This window comes from Podarcis gaigeae (genome assembly GCF_964106915.1).
Source record: "Podarcis gaigeae genome assembly, chromosome: 10".
NCBI classification, from domain to species: Eukaryota; Metazoa; Chordata; class Lepidosauria; order Squamata; family Lacertidae; genus Podarcis; species Podarcis gaigeae.
Genome location: NC_139686.1, coordinates 17,563,596 through 17,586,412, shown reverse-complemented (window position 1 = coordinate 17,586,412; position 22,817 = coordinate 17,563,596). Strand labels below are relative to the sequence as shown.

The 22,817-nt window shown below is 41.6% G+C and overlaps 2 protein-coding genes across 2 annotated transcripts in view; both read left to right on the top strand.

Moving 5' to 3' along the window:
- The window catches only part of LOC310826186 (tigger transposable element-derived protein 1-like), a 1,677,490-nt gene that overhangs the window by 558,589 nt on the left and 1,096,084 nt on the right, over positions 1-22,817 (top strand). The window lies entirely within an intron of this gene.
- IL17RA (interleukin 17 receptor A) lies at positions 131-21,845 on the top strand (the record flags this gene model as incomplete). The annotated part of the gene is made up of 13 exons (XM_083700137.1): positions 131-258; positions 372-561; positions 4,713-4,737; positions 6,162-6,308; positions 7,580-7,707; positions 9,117-9,243; positions 11,408-11,455; positions 11,538-11,698; positions 12,410-12,487; positions 13,212-13,314; positions 14,525-14,626; positions 15,469-15,510; positions 17,217-21,845. The coding sequence occupies 13 exons, from the start codon at positions 131-133 to the stop codon at positions 18,650-18,652; spliced, it is 2,715 nt and encodes a 904-aa protein (XP_083556263.1). The 3' UTR covers positions 18,653-21,845.

The window sequence follows — 22,817 nt, the reverse complement described above, 5'->3', positions numbered from 1 at the left end:
ATTCATAAACGCGTCCAGAAGCAACCTCAACGGAACAAGCACACGTTAGGGACCTATGTACTAAGGCAGCTGAAACAGCAAGGCGTCAGGGGCCACGGGGGAGCGAATAAATAGCAGTAACAACAGGCACATGAAAGCGGGCGAAGAGGCGAGGCCACGCCTTTGGCAGTTCCTTCTAACCGCCCGCTCTCGCGCCCGTGGCGCTGAAGCCACGCCTCCTTCTCCCGTCACCGAGCTCAGCTCCTCGCGCCGCCTCAGGTAAAGCCGCACTTCTGCTCCTGCCCACCTTTTGAAGAACTTGGCCACGCCCCTCCCTCTTCGCTCCTCCTTAGGTGCGTTTCCTAAGCTCCGCCCTTGTTCTCCTTTATCAGGTTTTGGTCCCGGAAACTGGGGGCGGACGAAGCGAGTGTAGCCGGTGGCCTCGCTTCGACAGCGGCTATGGCGAGGATGGGAGCCGTCGCCGCCGCTTCGCTTCCCCTTACACTTCTTCTGGGACTTTTGCCCGCTGCTTCAGGGCTGAGGCTCCTCGAAGACCCGCCAGTTTTCAATTGTTCCCAGCCGGTAAGTCTCTCGGGGCCAAAGTTCATTTTTCCGGCTCTTTCGAAAGCGGCGTCGTAGTTAACTCGGGGCTGCGGATGCGGAAGTTCTCGGTTCGGGTTCTTGCTACTTGTCAGGAACTCACGAGGTTGCTTTTGACAAGCCCGTCTCTCACTCCGAGCCGTCGCCAGTTTGTTAATGTAAAGGTTGCTGTATTGACCTACTTCGCAGGGTTGTTCCGAGGATTGCCTGCCCGCGCCTTCATTCTCTCCCTCCCCGCTTCTCTGTTCTTTGTGTTTATTTAGTTAAGGACCTGCCTTTGTAAAGTTCCAGATACCTGGATGGTGCTGTAGAAATAAATTATTCTGAATAATAACGTGTGTGTCCCTCCATGTATTGTTGGACTTAGCTCCCAGCAGCCTTAGCCATCTGGATGACTGCAGGTTCCCCACCTCTGTGAGATGAGCAAAGTAAAACGTGGTTTTTTTCCCCGAAAATTGTGGTGGTGTTTGTACATTTTTTTCCTTGCATGGTACTACTGTATCTGTTTAGGAAAGAATATCTAGCCTTAGTTGGTTCACAGGTCAATGGCTTAAATAACTTCTCTGGAGGAATTACAGGTGTCTAAAATCAAAGCACTGAGTGTGCTGTGATGGCAACATTATCTTCCTGAAGTAGTATTTGTATTTTAATTTACCTCTGCAAGTGATCTCTGACTAAAGGATTGTGTACTCTTTTACCAATAGTGATAATTCAGTCAGAAACTTCCATGCCTCTTTTCATTAAAGCCCTATTCTATGTGTGTATGTAAAAGATTAATGCTGCATTAGCATTCTTAATTAGCATTCATTTGTGTACAGTCATTCAGGCTTCAACAACACTGAACATGGTTTACCTTCTGGTAACTGATGAGCAACCAGCCTTCCTCCCAACTTTGAACCTGGGAAATTTGGTGGAGATATCTCTTCAGTTGCATAGTGATTCTCACCACCTCCCAAGCTTCACAGATAGGAGAAAGGATAGGGATTGTTTGGCACCTGCATGGCCAAAAAGCCTTGAGAGTCTTGCCTATGCAAGGCCAAACTAGTAAGACCCTGCACCAACACGGCTTATCTCTTCCTCTACCACCAACCAGGTTTCCCGGTAATATATTCAGACTCAGTCAGGTTATAACGTATTAACAAAGATTCCAGTTTACTGTGAATGCAAACAAGCTTTAAATACTTTGAATCACTGTAATCCGATTCATTCTCTGTCTCCCCTCTGTTTCTAACTCACTCTGACTCTTACACCTGCCTCCCACCCACAAGAAACCAACCCAAATAACTGCCAAAACCCCTGTGCTGAGCCTTAAACACAGTTAGGCTCCGCCCCTGGGCTTTCTTATTGGTCAGCCTATTAACCCTTTCTCTCTTCCCCCCAGTACGACATCTCCATAATGAATGGGCAAACGTCACACACCCCTTCTAACTTTTCCTGCCTTTAAGCAGCAGCAGTCTGTTTCCTTGGTAAAGACTTGGAAGGTTTGCCCAGAGAGAAGTGAATAGGCAACTACTTACTTACTTACTTACTTACTTAGTTTAGCTCAGCCAGCAAGACTAATCAAAAATTGTAGAACCCTGCTTGTATATATGACACTGTGCATTGTATGTATGACTCCTGTTGATGTTGACTAAAGTCTAACTCAGTGTTGCTAGTCTTCCCACCATCCTTTTGCCATCTCCTTTCCCACATCTCCTGCAGTGAACAACATTAACAGTGGTAGAGCAGGTCTCTAATGCTTTTACTATCCACATTGTTAATTGCCCTCCTTGGTAGACACATGCTTAACTTAAACACATTCTAAGAGTCTCCTGTATTAGGATCTTTAGACAATCTGCTCTGATATAGCTGGCTCTTTTACATACTTCTTCAGAAGTTTTTAAAAAATCATAGGTCTACCAGCTTCTCTTTTTCTGTCACTGGCACAAAAACAGCAGCTCGTGAAATCTTTTATAAGGTCGGAAGTTACCAAACAGCTCTTTATCAGAAATTTTATTTTTCATCACTCTTGCGGAAACCACAGCTGATGATACAAGTGGCTTAAGCCAAGCTACGCAAATTTCAGAAGCTTCCCTTGGTTACAGATTGGAGAAGCTGAGGCAATGTTCAAGAAGTATTTGTCAACTGAGAAGTGAACTCGCATCATACCAGACCACTGGAGTGTTAAGGATGGGGCATTAAGGCTGAGAGAGAGTAGCTTGCTAAGGACACCTAGTGTGTTCATGGCTGAGGTGATACTTGAACTAGGGAGTTTCCAGCACATCATCTTAGCCACCCTGCTATGCTAGATATCTTGCTCATTTTTCTTATGAGAAATTCTCCTTCTACATAGCTTTATATGCTACAGATGATTTGGCTATAGGGAATCCATTCTGTGCGTAGATGACACTTTTTGAAAACAATCCAGTTATACAGTCCTGTGAGTCATCACTTAATATCATTATATCAATTTAAAAAAATAATATTTGTGGTTTATGGAACTTGTTCTGATCGTTCTCACAGATTAGAGATGATGCATACTTTTATTTTTAACCGTACTGCTATGCGGCAGATTAGCCTAACTTCTTAATGGTAGTGAACAAACATCTGGTAATATTTCCTTCAAGTGTGTTCAATCAAGAAGTACTGAAAGGAATATGAGCTACACAATACCATGTCCACAGTTATTACTTCTATCATTTCAGTGTATTGACCCTTTATCCTTGTTGTGATGCATGGTTAAAATAAATAGTCTGGATAAGGTAAAAACATTTGTATCTTAGGTGTTAGAAAGGTTCTTGTTCAGTTATTTTTGAATATAATATCACAGTGAATCCTACCATTAGTGCTGGTGGGTTATCTTTGTCAACAGTATCCTCCTAGTTCCCAACCTGACAAACTGTTTAATATTGGCTATGGTTTGTTTGAAACAAGGCAACTTCAAACCATGGGTTATAATTGTGGGATATGAAGTTGACTTTTTTCAACAAACTGATGTTAAGATTAGCCACATTCTTAGGGCTCAGATGACATACAAAACTGTGGTTAGTCAAAAATGGAAGTGAACACCTCCAAACTCCTTGTGGCCACACCAGAGAAAAAGAGGTGGGACATGCAAGCACAGAGGGGGTGCTAAATTAATTCCCTGTGTTTTAAACCATGGCTAATTATGACTTCCAAACACAGCCTTTGACTGTAGTACCCTCTTTAATTATTAGGTTGCTATGTTGTTCCATGTCTTGTATGACCATATTTGGGTGAATAGTCATGTTATGTTCTCAAACAAGAGACCTTTTTTTAAAAAAAATATTTTTATTGAACAATTTTAACAAACAATTATCCATCAATCAGTATAACCATTTACATTCCCTCCTTTTTTTCTCCCTCCCTTCCCCCCCCCCCCGCCCCACTCAGAACTTCCCTTAGTTCCCCTCTCTGGTTTCTTTGCACATATTATTCTCCACATGTTATAAAATTGTACATATCATTGCCTTATCTCTCATGTATTCAACTAATAAATTTGTGGTTGTTTATTCAAAACCTGCCAAGGAGTCCAAATCATTTTGTTGTCTTTTTAAATGATTTGTAAAAAAGTTCCCGTTCTTCCTTGAACTCACAATTGTCCTTGTCACACATTTTATATATCAACTTGGCCAATTCCGCATAGCTCATCAGTTTTTCTTGCCACTGTTCTTTCATTGGAATTTCTCAAACAAGAGATCTTGATGTACAGTTCAGAGACTGCCTAATTTATTGGTTGTTAAGGGGAACCAGCCTGATTAAAGCAGATGGTAGTATTTTTTAAGCAACTGATCACTGTTTACACACAAGGGTATATTTAACAGTGGAGTTTAAATTCATTAGCACTAGTCATATACAGTAATCCAAGAGCAGAAGTCATGGCTGTTAACCAAAGCAAACTTTTAGATCAGTCATGTTATATATAAACTAGTTGTCTGGTTGGTTGGTTGGTTGTTTAAAAAACAACTGTTAGCACAATAAATACATAAACACATTCCCACCATATCATTGACTGGTTTAACCAAACTGAATTTTAACTATAAATGATATTTCTCTTTTTGCACCTGGCTTCATCAGGCTCTGAGAATAGGAATTGTTCCTCTCAATTAATATGTTTGTGTTCTCTCCTGCAGGGTTTAAATTGCCTTGTGCGAAACAGTAAGTATGTTACTTATCTTTTTTTTTTTTAAAAAAAAAAAAAGTCTTTTCAGATGGTTTGTGCTTCAATCTTTGTTTCCTTACTGAAATTTTACAGGATGAAAATCAGTGAAGTGTGTGTTTATGTATGTCAGCTTAGAAATCCAAGAAACCATTACTTCATTGGGGAGAGTGAGGGAAAAGATCAAATAGGCAGCATGTGGAGCAATCCTGTGCATGTTTACTTGTTCTCTGTTGTTGTATATGTTGGCACTCTGGTCACTGACCGAAATAAATTGATTCATTCATTCATATTTACTTGGAAGCAATCCCCACTCTGAATATGTCCAATTCCAGCTTCAATTCCTCATTTATATATTGCACTTTTTCCTCATGGTGCATTCACTAGTAGTTCTTTTTCCATGTTGAAAATAGTCAGACCTTCACATGCAGCAGAATGAGATGGTTGGCTGGACTGTACAAGTGAAATTCAGCTTGTAGGTGAAGAGTAATTCTTTGGATTCTATCACATGTACGAAGTCCCCTATAATATTTTTTTTAACCCACAGTAACTGGCTTTAGCCCAGTCAACTCTTGCTGTGCAAGTTTTCTACTTACAAGAAAGGTTTGTGTTTCCTTACATGGAGGAATATTCAGAAATAGGATTCCTCCACTTGGTAATCTTCTGGGACATGCTGCTCCACATTTTCAGGATACTGCCATCTTATTCCCAACTTATTTTTGCTGTGTGGGTAGATCTAGCCTATGTCAGGTTGAGAAGTGTCGGAACTGTAGGTAAAATGGGGGCAGAGAGACTCCTTGAGATCCTCAGTTCCACATTTCATGGAAACAGGCAGAGATGTAGAAACATGTTATCTTTTTAGAGAACTGGCATTCTAAGTAAACTGAAATTTAAAGGTAATTCAAAAACTATCCATATTCAGACTGCTATAAACAAATTTATTGACCTGTACAGCTTGTCTAATCATGTGTGTCTCAAAGCACAACTTGTGCATATTTGCCCCCTGCTGTGGCTTCTCCTAGAAAATGTGTTTATAGAGAAATACTTAGCCAAGAGGCTTATGTATATCTTCACTGTTGACCCTAATGATGGGTGAGCTCCACTGGATTCACTCCTTTAAGTTTTTCCTAGCTTTCTTTCAAAGGCCAGTGTAACACAGCAAGTGGTATTGTGATCAGGTCATGTGGGTGGCCCTCCCATAGGCATCTTATTGAACAGAATGCTGGGCTAGATGGGTCTTTGATCTGACCCAAGAAAGCTCTTCTTCTTTTTTGTTCCTGTAAGAAATTGGGTAGCTTCCTAAAATTTGCTAAATATAATAGTATGGGAGCATGCAAGTAAGGCCAAAGTGTTGGTATCATCCAAAAAAAATCAATGGCCACATCAAAAATGGTCCTTAAGTTTATTTTTGTTTAACTGGCAGGTACCTGCATGGATCAGAGCTGGCTCTTGGCTTCACAGTGGACTCCGTCAGCCCCAAGTTCCCTTGATGTTCATATTGATACTTTCTTGGATAATGAGGAAAAACTGCTCCCTGTGCTGAAGATAGAATGGAAGGTGGCTACTGATGGTAAGCAAAGGGCAATTTAATATAGACTTGAGTGGGCTGGCATTTAATGATAAATAGGGTTCTGTAGCATGTAGCACTGTCCGTTTGGCCCAGCAGTAGTACCCAGAGCTGCCATTTAAAAGTTTTTGTGGATGGCTTGACCATTGCACGATGCCATGATGAAGAACTTAGGTTACTGTGCAGAGTGCAGGCTCTTACAGACACGACAGAGGAAGCAAACCTTGGCACATGCTGACTATCGGAATTAACAGGAGTCACACTTAACCTCAGTGTCTAGGTGGAAAAAGCTACAGAAAAATGCAAATACTTGACTATACAGCTTAATCTGTCAACTGCCAATAATTGTAACATTCCCCCCCTCTCTCTATACACACACACACACACACACACACACAATGTATCACAGAAAAAAGTAAAGTATCAGCTGTTGGGAGAGGTAAAGCCTATGTCTCATTTTTACTATAACCATTTTATTCTCTGTGGTTATTCCATTTTGATGATTCAAGTGGCACTGTTTTGTTTGTGTTTTGGAATAATACATTTATTCCCAAAACCTCCAGATATCACACCTGCATTCAGATATCACACCTGGTTACATTCATGTTAAAGTGTAATATATGTTTTGGGACACAGGTAGACTTGAGAACAATCTAGTAATACAGAAATTCCTCCCTTGGACACCTTTTCAGAAACAAAAAATGTAAGAAATTCAGAGCAGATTGACTGTTAAAGTGGTGGTATTTCACTTTAGGCAGGGAAGGCAGTAGTACAGTTGTAGTATTCATGGACCCTGTCGATCACTTTAAACACTGGAATTTGCAGGATAAATTAAGTCCTGAGTGCTGAAAGTATAAAAAGATAGCTTGGAAAGTTAATGAAGTTGCCTTACACAGAATCAAACCATTGATCCATATTGATCAATATTGTCTACTCTTCCTGGAGGTATTCCTCACCTGAGATCCCTAACTGGAGGAAACAGATTAAATCAGAGACCTTCTGCATGCTAATCATATTCTCTGTTTCCCCTCCAATAAATAAACTATTCCTTAGTGCATCTTCTACAGGCTGATGTAGTCATTTTAAGAAAAGCCTGGGCCTGCCCCTTCATTTCTTTTTCTAAGCAAGGATTTACTTTTTCCACCTCTGCAGTCAGATGCTCAGGCTGCAGTATGAACATTTATTTTCCTCTAGAGGTCACAAACAGAAATAAGTTGTTTCCTTACAAATCCTCCTCTTTTCCTTCCCTCCCACCTCGGCCATACACCAACCAGGAAGTGTTCAGAACCTCAGAGGGGCAGAATTGGCTGTGCTTCAGGTGAGCACTAACCAGCAGGTCTGTGCTCAGTTTGATCTTCAGAACAACTTCTTGTTCCAAGTCCGTCCAAATGGTGGAGGTCGGGTAAGTGATCATGGAGGTATTACAAATGTTCTGCTTCTTTTCCTCCTCTCAGAATCTCTTGGCTTGTTGCCTACAGAAGATATAACATTCCCAAAGCAACAGGGCAGCTTTGTGCTTAAGAACAGCCTTGTAGTGTAAGAATATGCCCGGTTGCCTGCAGCAAATAAAAATGACTCCTACACAGCCCCTGCTGCTTGTGCATTACCTGGACAGAAGCCACGGGGATCCACTCTGTTTCTCACCTGGGGAAGTGCAGTGGAGCAGTATGATTTTTCTCTGTCCCTGAACTAAAGTGTGTGTGTGTGTGTGTGTGTGTGTGTGTGAGAGAGAGAGAGAGAGAGAGAGAGAGAGAGAGAGAGAGAGACGAGGGAGAGCTCAGACTGGGAGCACCCACAGCATAAAACAGGAGAGAGAAGGAGTATCATGACTGGCTACTGCCAAAGTAAGAAGAGTTGCTGCTCCCAACTCCTTTGCTTTTTCTGTTGGTAACAGAAGTCATCTTAAACTGCTCGAAGGGAGAAAGCATCAATACTTAAATTTTGTAAAACCCAGAAGGCAGTGGAGAGTAAGATGTATAACATTTGCTGCTGACATTTCTGCTGCTTCGGCAGGTCTGTAGCACTGCCTGCCTGTAAACATTGTAAACATTGTTGTTTTATCTGAGTGAGAGGGACCAGAGGTTGGAAAAACTGCATGGCAAAAGAGAAAGGAGCACCACAGGTTTTGTCTGCCCCAGTGGATGTATGCACTATCAGCTCTCTTGGACATAACCCACTGCTTTTGTCACCCTATAGCCCCTGTCTCTCTGGCCTCCCCCCTGCCAGCTTACTCACTACCTTATAGCAGGAGTGGGGGGGGGGGACACTAGCAGAGCATGAAGAAGAGGACAACCATTCTAAAATGATGTATTTCCAAGGCTGCTATTAAAAATGTTCATTTAGTGCCAGCAGCCCTGCCTGCAAGACTTCAAAAGTACATCCCTCCTTCATCAGAACAGCAGGAGAGAGGGGTCTTTATCAGAAAGCAGAGTAGGCAGAAGAGTGCCCCAAATGATACTCTGTTGACCTAACAAGGCTATACTATTCTAGAAGGCATTTGGAGGAGAGGAAGGAGTGAGTTCTTCCATCCACAATGGTTTCATGGGTTTGAGACTAGTTGATTGAACTTGAACCTTGATGTTCAGATCTCCCCTCTCTCCCTCCATCCCTCCTGTATCATGCCTGTGGATTTTGTATTATTTATTTCATTTTTCTACTATAACTCCGGTGTTGCAGTTCCGTGCAATCTTGGTTTTGTATTATTTATTTCATTTTTCTACTATAACTCCGGTGTTGCAGTTCCGTGCAATCTTGGTTTTTTTCAGCACACTGGTATTGGTTGACAGATCTTTCCTCTTTTTGTTGTTTCAGTGGAGCTTCTCTTTCAATCGTTTCGAGGTAGAACCAGGTCAAACATACCAAGTAACTGTTCATCATTTGCCCAAATTAAGTACTCCAGGAGACTATAATCGGAAATCTGTGCCATTCACAGTACCAGGTAAAGGACCCTCTTTATAATGGTAACGATGGGATTTAGTATTGGGCTTATCAGGTTGTAAAATCATGTTGCTAGATTAGGGATAGATAGAAGAGCTATTTTCCATTCACTGTCATTTGCATATAATCAGTTGTAGGTCCATTCAATTTTTTGCAGTTGTTGTTTTTTAAAAGCATGAAAATTTTGAATTTAAATTGCAGGAATTTAACACACATTCTTCCTACAAAACATGCACTTTTTTGCTTTTTGGTGCATTTTATAGGAAAACACACATTTTGTACATATTCTTTGCCATAAAGTATGCATTTTTTACTTTCTTGAACCACAAGGTTCATTTTTGCATCGAAAATTTAGGAATAGTGCATTCCAATTCATATATAAGTCTGGGACCAGTGAATTAAATCAGGTTTACTTTAAAATGCAGATAAACTATGTACTATGTTTGAAAGGGGGGAACTCGTGGAAGGGAATAGATCGATCTTAGGGGATGGGAATTTGGATAAATTGGGTTATTGATGATGAGTGTAATTTGGGGATAAGAACTTGTTGAATTTAATTGCTTATTTGGAAGATTTGGAACACAAGAGGGGGTAGGGAGGGGAAGTCCTGGTTATTGGCAAAAAGTTTATAAATTGGATTTAATTTGTAAAAAAAATAAAATGCAGATAAAATGAATTTCTCCATCGTGAGGCAGAACTGGGTTCAGATGCAGATATGACTTTGTGATGCTGCTGATACGGATATTATAGTGCTATATAAAAAGTTTTTTTAAGTGACTGGCCCTACCTGCAGGTCTCCAGTCTGTATATAAAGAAAAATAAGAAATGGAAACAAGACTAAAGCAAGAATAGCTAATGTGGTGCGCTGGGACGTTTTGGAGTACAACTCCCACCCCAAGCCAGCATGGCCAATGGTCAGGGAGATGGGAATTGTAGTCTACAGTATCTGGAGGGCACCAGCTCTGGAGGGGCTGGAGGAAAGACCTACTAAGATGGGCATTTTAAAGAACTTATTGTATACAGGAAGCAGTGTGACCATTCAAATGTCAGATGGGAGAGAATTTCAAAGAAAAGGAACTGAAAGGGCAAAAACAGGAAATAGGTGAAGAAATTCTGGGCTTGCAAAATAACATAGACCCAGCAGAAAGAAACTGATGCAAGTTCTGAACAAAAAAAAAAAAGAGATGGAAGATAAACAGGAACTATAATGGGCAAATACTGGCAAATCAGTTATGAAGAACTTAAAAGGAACACACGCATCATCATCATCATAATGGTGATGCTGTTCCTGCTGTTGATTTGCAATTTGGAAAATTGAGGACACATATAAAGGTAGACCACAGAAAAACAACTAAATCGTATAAATAAGCTGTGTGTTGCATTGTAAGCCTGGAGGGGTGTGTTTACATGAATTGTAGTATCTAAAGAACATGATCTTTATATTCATTACCATTGTAGTATTTTCTAAACAATATAGTGTTTAACCTCAGTAGCCCAGTTACAGATAGGTAGCCGTGTTGGTCTGCCATAGTCAAAACAAAAAAAATTCCTTCCAGTAGCACCTTAAAGACCAACTAAGTTAGTTCTTGGTATGAGCTTTTGTGTGCATGCACACTTCTTCAGTAGCCCAGTGATCAAAACATAATTAACATTCTTTAGGCTGCCTACAAACTCAAGTGGTCAGACTTAGCCTGAATTCAAGCAAACGGGTTTCAGTGTATAAGCTGGTAAAGTTCTGGATAAAGTTTTATGATGGCTTATTGTATTTTATGATTGTTGTCATACACTGCCCTAAGAACCATTTGGATGAAGGGTACCTTAGATCAGTGTTTCCCAACCTTGTGCCTCCAGATGTTTTTGGCCTACAACTCCCATCATCCCTGACCACTGGTCTTGCTAGCTAGGGATGATGGGAGTTGTAGGCCAAAAACATCTGGAGGCACAAGGTTGGGAAACACTGACTTAGATAAAGCAAATTATCCTAACTTAAATTTCATGTCTGCTCACCCTGGAGCCCATCAAATGTAACTTAGTGCCCCCTCTCTTAACGTACCCAGCAAGTGTTCTTCCACTTGTATATATTTGTGGTACTTAGCTAGAAATTCTTGCCTATTGTACTCTGTCTTTCCGGACATAAATGCAATCCTTCTGTCTTTTTGTTACAGACTGCACAGACCCTATCATGAAAACAACAGCCCCATGTCTGCAATTAGGTAATGTTTGTTTAAGTATGGGTAGAAGTGTAGGAAATCTGTTTAAAGTACTCACAGTTCATGATGATATTGATATATGCAGGCAGTGGATGGGAACCCAGCCTGGTTGGACAAAGCCTAGATGATGAGACACTCTTGGTGAGCTTCAACCCAGCAATGGAGTCAACCAATTACTTCATCCATGTGACCAGCTTTGAAAAAGATGGAGCAGAATGTAAAAAGGCCACACAGAAAATCTCAGAGGTAATAAATAATAATAATAATAATAATAATAATAATAATAATAATAATAATAAATTTTATTTATATCCCGCCCTCCCCAGCCGAAGCTGGGCTCAGGGAGGCTAACAACAGTCAAAATAGTTCAATAAAGCTGTTCTCCTTCTTCCTCCCCACTTGAGACACTTATTTTAGAAAGTGCTTGTATTTAATCCCACCTCAACAATTACTAAGTTACTACTTATTTATTCTACTTACATCTGCCCTTCAGTGCCTCTAGATTAGAGGCAGCTAACTGTTTTCAGCCCAAGGACTTGATTGCCTCATTGTGTCAATTTCAAGAGCTGCATGGCAATAACGAATGTGGTCAAAAAGTGGGTATTGCCACAGCACATTCTCACACACGCATGCACATACCACCATGTGCCAGAGCATGCACACATCCTAGCCAGAGGCACTCCTAGCCAGAGCAGCTACCTGGCCATCTAGCAACACAGTGGACCCAGCAACTATCCTGAAGTTCGTGATAAGTTCTTCCTTAACTCTGATTTCTTACTCTGAACCCACCTGTGCTCAGGAGGCATCACTGGGATATTTGAGGCACAATGTATTTGAGATGACAAATGACTCTCATTTTTTTCCTGTTATTGCTGCTACTCATTCTTTATCCTGAGTTCATTCAAGCTCTTTGTGATTTTTACCTTGGAATTGCACTTTGTCTCTTGGTTTCTGCAGAAGGAGTTGCTGCAGCCAATGAACGTCACAGTCAAACTAGAGAGAAACTTGAAGATTTGTTGCGAATACACGGTGCAGGTATGGTGAGCTGCTTTTCTTATTTGAATAAAGAAGGGAGTGGCCATGCCAATTCTACATCACCTTGTCTGTGCTTCAAACCAAACACAATTATTTCTCCAGAGATCATCTTATCTCTGGTTATTACAAGTTATACAACGTAACCATAATGAATTATTTTAACAGTGCTGATACCTCACCATTTCATCTTCACAAGAGTATCTTAAATTGTGCCTGGAAATGAACTGGCAACCAATGCAACTGTTTTAAAACGAGTTATATGAGTTCTAAATGGAACCCTGGCCAGTAATCTGGCTGCTGCATTTTGGACCGGTCAAAGTTTCTCAGTCGTCTTCAAGGACAGCCCCACATGAGGCACACTGCAATAATATTTCCTGCCTTCTTGCTGTGAATTTTGCACCCCATCCTACTAAAATATCTGCTTAACATGAACACATACCACTTTATGTCCAAAACTGTATCCATTTGTAGGTTTTATTTTCAGACACTTCTTCACTCTCCCTACATTTAGTATGACACAGTCTGAAGATGACAAAACAAAATGCCTAATCAAGGGGTCACAAGTAAATATGGTACTGTTGACTTGCTCTCCTTTCTAAAGGGTGTGTCCATTACAAAAGCGAGCAATTAATTCCACACAATATGCAATTTGCTCCAGAAACACCAAGTGTTAGAGTATCAAAGACACTGCTAAAGTTGTTCTCTCCTGTCTTTTTCTTTCCAGATTCAACCATTCTTTGCACGTTGTGCCACAGATTGTATAAGGCATTCCATTTCCATCCCATGTCTCCCTACTACCTTGCCTTACAGTACAACAATGGGAGTTGGTACGGTCTTAATTTTGAATTTGTGTAGCTAATTAACTGCTGCAAGAATTTGTTACAAAACAAGCCAAAGTTTTAGACCTGTAGAGTCCCCAGTAATATGTACGCAGATGTTGCAATTAACATAAAGCAGCAAAAAATAAATAAGGATGACAAAAGTGGGTACAAAGGAATTAAGATACCCAAAGGTTGGCAGCTGTCCCCTCCCTCTTAAAGATGGTACTTTAGTCTAAGAACCATGTAAGCATCATCCACAGGATAACAATGGAAATAAGGCAGAAATCATCCTTCCTCACAAGAGCAGCAGATGTGGCTCTGCTGCCGCCTTTGTATGATGAAGTTATAGATTAGGGGCTGAATGACTTACTCAGTATCCATCATTGTCATCATCATTATCTGCTAACTTGTAATGCCACTTTTCCACAAAATTGTGCCCAATGTGGCTCACTACATATCAAGTGAACAAATTAGTATAACAATTTTTAAAACATTAGAAACAACTAGAAATAATATCAATAAAAACACCCCAAAAGAGAAATCTGATCAAGTTTGCTTTATTTGCATTGTTTTGCACCATCTAATTTAACAGCCTAAAACTAAACAGGAGAGAGAATAATGCCTAACCCAGAAATGAAAAGTAATACTCAAAACAGTAGTTTGAATCCAAAACTCAAACAGGAACCAACTGCAAAGAATCTCTGGTTGGGTGAAGGGAGCAAACCTTATGAGAATGTCATAAAGCAGCTGGGCCTGTTCTACCCCTCTTGAAAGGAGCTGGAGAGGGAAGATAATTTCACTTAGAACCATAGAATTGCAGAGCTGGAAGAGAATCATCTAGTCCAAATCCCTACAATGCAGGAATGTGCAACTGTCCTGTGTGGGGATCGAAACTGCAACCTTGGCGTTATCAGCACCACGCTCTAACCAATTGAGCTATCCAGAAGATCAATTCTGTTTCTGTTGAAAGCATATGTGGCTTCAGATATATTGGGCTGTTTCTGCCAATAATTCTTGGCTCAGTAAAGATGTAAGCAAGAAATACCCTGTTATTTTTTGGACCTGAGCAAATGCAAAGTAATTCTGCTGCTTATTGCTAATAGCTGGTGGGGGGAGGTTTCATCCACCTCACTCCCAAGTGGTTTGGTAGTTTTGCATGGTCTAATTACTGCAGCAGTGGAAATGTTCCTTACATTATGCTCTTCCTATGTTGCAGATAATCTTTCTGTGGTGTTGCCCTGGGGCCTCACTCTCATCTGCATTTTAATAGTTGGATCAGCTGTCGCTTCAGTAATTTGGCTTGCTCGAAGGCAAAAAGGTATGAAAAATGTCAGAAATGTAATGGGAAGGTTTGCCAGCTTGTTTCCCACATTGTTGCTCCACTCGTACCTTTCTGGATACTTGGCCTTTAGCATGCAACACAGAGAGATAAAGTGACCCAATAGAATGTCTTATCCAGCCCATGGCTCCTTACATACCTATGGTTACATGTTGAGCCTGTGCAGAAGTCATTATTTCAGCATTTAGTTGTATGGATATCCCAAGTTCCATAGGAACCAAATACCTATGGTTTGTTGGTCTAGCCTGATAAATAATTTTTGTATTACACTTTAGAGAAGAAACATAACTCAGTAGTAGATAGCATGCAAAAGTAGTCCAGCAAAAACTCCATAGAAACTTTAACTGCAAAGGGTTTGGGGGTATTTTTTTGGTGGGGAGAGGTCGGGACAACAATCAGGCTAGCATAAGAAACAACATACTAAAAGTTGAAATATCCACCTGTTGTTTTGTATTTCCCTAGTTGTTAGAGTGGCCTTACTACAGGGTGGACAGGCACCACAAGCAATCCTCAAGAATCCCATGTGGCTGCTGAAACTTCTTCCCAGGCTCTGAGGCAGGGAAATACTATGTTCCAAACAAGCAGGAAATAACTCATTAACAGTGCAAGACACTCCAAAACTAACTGCAGTCTATAAAAATGAATAAGGGTGTCAGAGCACCTTTATTCATTTTTATAGACATCAGTTATTTTTAGGCATAGATGTTGGGTCCTAGAACTGCTGTCTCAGCTTAGTCTTCAAAAGATACTGTCATTCCTAGACCAAATGTATATTCTATCAGATCTTCTTAGATGTGTCTATTGTTTTCTTTCCCTATTAGTAACACATTCAAGAACAAGCAGCCGTGATGGTACCCACCATGGTAAGAGAACATTTTGTTTCTATTGAGTCAGTGCAATTTGCAATGTGGGAACCTGGGATGAGAGAATTTGGACTTGTATTGTTGTATGTACTATTAGGATAGCACATGTGCAAGATACAAATAGAAATTTGTGGCAATAAAATATTTGGGGAAATCTGTGGTGGTGAACTTGAAAAAGGGCCTGGGGAAGATGAAAGGGCTCAAGGCATGAAGTAGCAAGGAGTGCGCTAATCTTATTCCTAGTGACTTAAAGACTCTGCATTGTCCTTCTAGTTTTCTGTCACCTCTCTTGCATAATAAGTCATTTTCTTTAGTGTGTGGCGTACATAAAAATTTAACAGCTAATGCTAGTCCATATTCTAAAACAAATCTGAATGTGCATACATAAGGTCCAACAACTATTTAAGACTAGCATCACCTCTACTTTTGTGATCACCATCACCAATACAAATCTTAATTAGTGGCTTTATGTACAGAAATGAATTGAGATGGTGGCAGGGGAAGTTAGCTCTTTTACTATTTTAATGTATTATGATTATATTTTGGTGGTTAAATGGTGATTAAGGCATGGCTTACATGTACTAAAAGGTCTTGAACACACATGCCTGTATTCTGTACAGCTTAGAAAGCATATTCGGTTCCAAATTTTTGCATTCTGGCTTTCCACATGTGCAGTGCAGCAACTCATGGTGGTTTTCTTTTTTAATAATAATAATAATAATAATAATAATAATTTATTATTTATACCCCGCCCATCTTGCTGGGCCTCCCCAGCCACTCTGGGCGGCTTCCATAAAAAACAAAAATACAGTAAAATATCACACATTAAAAACTTCGCTGAACAGGGCTGCCTTAAGATGTCTTCTGAATGTCAGGTAGTTGTTTATCGCTTTGACATCTGCTGGAAGGGCGTTCCACAGGGTGGGCGCCACTACCGAGAAGGCCCTCTGCCTGGTTCCCTGTAGCTTTGCTTCTCACAATGAGGGAACCGCCAGAAGGCCCTCGGCGCTGGACCTCAGCATCCGGGCAGAATGATGGGGGTGGAGACGCTCCTTCAGGTATACTGGACCGAGGCCGTTTAGGGCTTTAAAGGTCAGCACCAACACTTTGAATTGTGCTCGGAAACATACTGGGAGCCAATGTAGGTCTTTCAAGACCGGTGTTATATGGTCTCGGCGGCCGCTCCCAGTCACCAGTCTAGCTGCCGCATTCTGGATTAGTTGTAGTTTCCGAGTCACCTTCAAAGGTAGCCCCACGTAGAGTGCATTGCAGTAGTCCAAGCGGGAGATAACCAGAGCATGCACCACTCTGGCGAGACAGTCCGCCTACGTACCAGATGGAGCTGGTAAACAGCTGCGTACCAGATGGAGCTGGTAAACAGCTGCCCTGGACACAGATTTGACCTGTGCCTCCATGGACAGCTGTGAGTCCAAAATGACTCCCAGGCTGCGCACCTGGTCCTTCAGGGGCACAGTTACCCCATTCAGGACCAGGGAATCCTCCACACCTGCCCGCCTCCTGTCCCCCAGAAACAGTACTTCTGTCTTGTCAGGATTCAACCTCAATCTGTTAGCCGCCATCCATCCTCCAACCGCCTCCAGACACTCACACAGGACCTTCACTGCCCTCACTGGTTCAGATTTAAAGGAGAGGTAGAGCTGGGTATCAGATTTTTTGTATTTTAACAAAAAATCTCAATTTTCCAGAACTGCTGCGCCTGTCACAGTCTCCTCCACCCCTGAAGACTCGTAAGGTTTGGATTGTGTATTCTGCTGATCACAAGCTCTATGTAGACATTGTGATGAAGTTTGCTCAGTTCATGATCACAGTCTGTGGTACTGAGGTGGTCCTAGACTTGCTGGATGAACGTCAAATATCAGAGATGGGGGCTGTGCGCTGGCTGACACGGCAAAAACAGGAAATGGAAGCACTCTCTTCAAAGATCATCATCTTGTGTTCCCGGGGTACTCGAGCCAAGTGGCAGGCCATGCTTGGGCGTGAGGAGTTAACTGTATCTCTCAAGCAAGATAACCTGCTACCAATAGGGGATATGTTCACTCCAGCATTGAATCTGATCCTACCAGACTTTAAACAGCCAGCTTGTTTTGGCATGTACCTAGTCTGTTACTTTGAGGGCATAAGCAGTGAAAGAGATATTCCTGATCCATTCAACGTCACCTCCAAGTACCAACTGATGGACAAGTTTGAGGAAGTTTACTTCCTGATTCAGGATCTGGAGAAATTTGAACCAGGGAGAATACATCAGATTCCAGAGATCTCACCTGAGAACTACGCTGAAAGCTTCAGTGGGAGACAACTGAAGGAGGCAGTGCAGAAGTTCCAGAAATGGCAGACTGAGCACCCTGATTGGTTTAAGAGAGAGAATGCCTGCCCTGAGTATGAAGATGACCTTCAGTCTCTGAATGGGGATCTCTCTCAGGAATTAATACCAACTGAGGGAGGAATTCTGAAACGGCAACTGCTTCCACAGGAACCTGATCCCAATAGCTGTTGCTTGGTCAACCTCTTAGTCAATGAAGATGAGTCGGGAGCTTGTAGGCTGTTACCCCAGCTACTACCACAAGAGGATCTAGCATTCCAGACCCTGGTTGTTCCTGCTGATGACTGCTCCCAGGTTCAGGTAGTAATGCCAGTTGCCCTTACAGAAGAGACAGAGATACTTAGCCATCAGCTGCTGACCAATGAAGATTGGCTAGAAAGAATGCCCATGATGAAAACTAGCACCCCCAGAAGAAACAATGTCATCCTTCAAGAAGATCTGTCCTCAAACCCCAACCCCTTGCCAGCTGATGTGAAGCAGCGGCTGGAGAGCTTAATGTACTCTCTCTACCAACAAAGCATTTTGCCCTCTGAAACACCTCTCTGCCAAGAAGATGTTAATGAGCAACAGCAGCTGGTTTTTGATGAGTCTTGCAAAGATCAAAGACAGTCGGTGCAGTCAGACCAGGGTTACATTTCCAGATGTTCCCCTTTGCCTTCCGACAGCCCCCTGGAGGAAGAAGAGGTGCAAGGACAGGAAGGACATGGGTCTGCTCAACACCTCTCCCCAGATGTCTTGGACAGTCTAAAAAGTCTTCAGCAGCAGCTGCTTTTTCAGAATATTCAGCAGCACTTCAGCTAGGATCACACGATAGGATGGCTAACTATGCCCCATACTTCCACCCAGAATCTGTTCTGTTTTGCCAAAAAAGAAGGGACCGTTGGTTAGAATGCAGACATTTCAGACATCCTCCCTCAGGCAATCTTGTGCGCACATTTTTGTGAAGTCTAATGCGTAGAAGAGCTGACAGCAGAAATTTGGCAGCTTGGCTTACCTGTCTGCCCAGCCATCCTGCTGCATATACTCAAGCATTCTTGTGCATCAGTAATCTGCCTGTAAATGGAGGTAGATACCAAACCTATAAATAATGCATTTTTTTCAAATTAATGCTACAAGCAGGTAGCATACAAGTGGCCTCAGAGGATCAGATGAAATGGACCAGATAGCTCAGTAAGCTCCTGGTAACAAGCCAATATAAAATGATTGTGATGGAAACATCACAAGAGCTCTGTTTTATGAGATAAAAGATGTGTCCAGTCCAGCATCCTGTTTCCATAGTGAATGACCAGATGCTACAAGGAAGCCCACAAGCAACAGCCCTAACCTGCTGCTGTTGCCCCAGAATAATAATAATGATAATTTATTATTTATACCTCGCCCATCTGGCTGGGCTTCCCCAGCCACTCTGGGCAGCTTCCAACCACATATTAAAATACAGTAATGCCTCAAACATTAAAAGCTTCCCTAAACAGGGCTGCCTTCAGATGTCGTCTGAAAGTCTGATAGTTGTTGTTCTCTTTGACATCTGGTGGGAGGGCATTCCACAGGGAGGGTGCCACCACGAGAAGCCCCTCTGCCTGGTTCCTTGTAACTTGGCTTCTCGCAGGGAGGGAACCACCAGAAGGCCCTCGGTGCTGGACCTCAGTGTCCAGGCTGAACAATGGGGTGGAGACGCTCCTTCAGATATACTGGACCGAGGCCATTTAGGGCTTTAAAGGTCAGCACCAATACTTAGAATTAGTAGAAATAGTAGTCAGTAACATATTGCCTCTGGACCTAGAAGTTCTACGCGGCTATGATGGCTAATAGCCATTGATGGGTTGACACTCCATAGCTATTGCTACATCTTTTAGCAGTGAATTCTATAATTTCATTGTATGAAGTACTTTCCATTGCCTGTCTTGAATCTGCTGCTGATTGATCTGCAAATGTAGTATTGAGAGGAAGAACTTATTTCTAATCGTTGCATAATTTTATGAGCTTCTCCTTAGTCTTTTTTTTAATTGTTGGCATCTGCCTGATTCAAGAGACAGTGGAAGAGTATGTCATCAATGGTAAAGTCAAACTGTTGGGAGAGTTACAATGCATGCTGGGCCTGTAGAGGCCAGTACAGGAGATACATGTTTCATTATAGCTGGGGCAGATAAAGGCATCCAGTTTCGCTATTACAGATGCACCATGGTATTTCTTCTTTCTGCACTCCTCCCAGTGGTCATTTCTCCTCTGGTCACAGCTGTGAATACACAACTTGTTTGTCTCCAGGCACTGTGGTCGCCTGCTAAAAACAACCCAGTACTCCTTTAGCTGTGCTGTAACCCCTTGGTTATTTGTATTACATTTTCCTATAGTTTTCCAGCTCTAGGATATGTACACAATATTCATAGTGCATCACACGTACATAAAAAGCACTTCAATACTGCCCGCTTTTTCAGTTCCTTTTCTAATAATTCCTTGCATGAAATAACTCTGTTTCACTGCCACAGCACACTGAAGTGATACCTACATTGATCAAAACAGCACAAACCTAATATCTTTCCTGAATAGTCACCACCAGTTCTGGTCCTATTAATACATATGTGGTTAAGATTTTTTTGCCCCAATATATATCCCTTACATTGAATCTCAATTGCCATTTTGTTACCCCTTCACCCTGTTTGGAATTGTACTTTCAGAGCTCTTTGCAATCCAGTTAGGTTTACACCCTCCTGCATAATGTGGAGCCGCCTTGCTGCTGACCCTGTTCTCTGGAAAACTAATGAACTCCAAATCATTTTACAGTACAAATAATTAAGACAAAATGTTTCACATCAAGACAAATGTTTTAGGCCATCTTCCTCAGCAAGCACTGTACTCTTATTCTATATTCATCTTATGGTCAATAAGGTAAAATGCTGTTGTATTGATTTGAAGCCCTGCATTAAGTAATTGCTCTGCCCAGTTTTAAATGCTGCAGTAATTAATTTCTTTTCATGTCACAAATGGTCCCAGCAGAGTTGCCTGAGTTTAGGGATTTTCTTGTAAATGTGTTGGCAGCTTCCTTATGCAGTCTTTGAATTATGGATAATCAAAACTGCTGAAGCAATCTTCAGAATGCACTTAATTTTGGTAATGGATACTTCATGATATAACAGAAGAATCTAGGCAAACCTAAATTAGAAGGGGGTATTTTAGAAAGATGCTGAAGCAGAGGATTATGTGGTTATACTCAACATAGCTAGTGTGTGAAGCCTTCCGATTCCATCCACAATAGGACTTTTAACTCACCACAGGGATGCTGTTTGCAGAAGCATCACCATGTCAAAAGTAATGAGTGTGCAGCCTCTGAATCACAGGCAAGGGGCTCTTTAATATGCACCCGCACTTTAGCTGCTCTGTCGATTTCCCATTATGCGCCACATCTGCTGTCTCCCTACACAATCCAAGACAGGCAAATGGAAACAAGCGGTTGTAGTGTGTAAGGGTAGAGTACATGCTTAGCAGGATAACTTTTTGCCAATGGCCGTGGGCAGAACCAATGTTGTTCTTTCAGCTGTTACTCAGTTCAAAATATGGCTCTGTATAAAATTTGCCATAGACCTGGGACAAAGGAAAAATTACAACATATATAGGTGTTGTGACTGTGCAAGATAAGTCATTACAGGCTGTTAAAGCATCCATGTATATTGGTAACCAATTCAGCTAAAGCACAATAGCACCTGTGGTGAGGTAGAGGAAAGGGATCCCCAAGCATCAGTTCTCCATGGCCCATCAGGCCAACTGCCTTGAAAATTGTGCCAGTGTATTAAAATGAACATGTGCAGACTTGATGCCTCTTCCACTGCATGACGTCTTAGCCCGTTTGAGACCACTCAGCAGTTTCCTTCAATGTACACGGTCCATTTCACAATAGCAAATTACAGCTGTACAGTATTTTTCTAAAAATTGCTTTTTTTTGCTATGCCTTTTTCATTGGTAGCATTTAATAACTTGATTAAAATGTATTGTATTTTGCATATCTCTGGCTCTTTGCTAAATATTTGTTACTAAAGAAAATGATATGTTAGGTATCCAGAGCATCAATTAAGTGGCATTTGTTCTGTTTTTCACTTTACATAAGGACTGGTGGACGCTGGATGTTAGGGGGGCAGGGAGATAAGAGACTGGCTAACTTTTCCCGCAGAATAAGGCTTTTATGGAGGAATGTAATTGCCTCCTCTTGCAGTACAGTGAGCTCCCAACCTGTGCACATTTAACTTTTGTGTGCTCAGCTTTATTCACTTGGCAAAAAAAAAAAGAAAAGTAAATGGAAACGGGGTGAGCATCCAGGAAATAAGACTTTGGCAATCCCACCCACCATTGAACCCAATGGTTTTTAATATACACGATTTTGGTTTTAGGTGTGATCCCCAGAATGTAACCCCCATGTAAGTTGCTGGTTTACTGTACTTAACTAATGGCAAGCTACGTAGTTGCACTCAAGAGGCCAGCCTGGATATGGGTACACTGCACACCTAGCAAGAGGAGAATAACCAGCATGCCTTCAGTCCAGATATTTTCTAGAGTACAGCTACTACTAAGTTATTCAACTTTGCTTCCCTTCCTAAATTGGAACTTTTTTGAGCTGGTAGGATGCTGAGATGATAGACTGAACAGCACCACTTCATAATGCAGGTGAGAGAATCCAGCTCTGAATGCTTGTCGAAATAAAAAACCTGCAGATAGAAAACTAGCACAGAAAGACGAAAACTTCTATATCTGGCCTAGTATGTATTTGTGCCTGCAGGAAGGATGGAGAAATGTAATCACTTAACTGAGTTTGAAGTGGCACAGCTTATTTTTACCACTTCAGCACCACCTTATTCTGCTACATGTCCAGACCTAAAGTCTAAATTTGTTTGCTTTTCTCCTTTACAATTTCTGAAAGCACAATTGTTATCACAGATCTGTCCTGCAAATAATTAAACCACCAGACATCATCAACAACGAA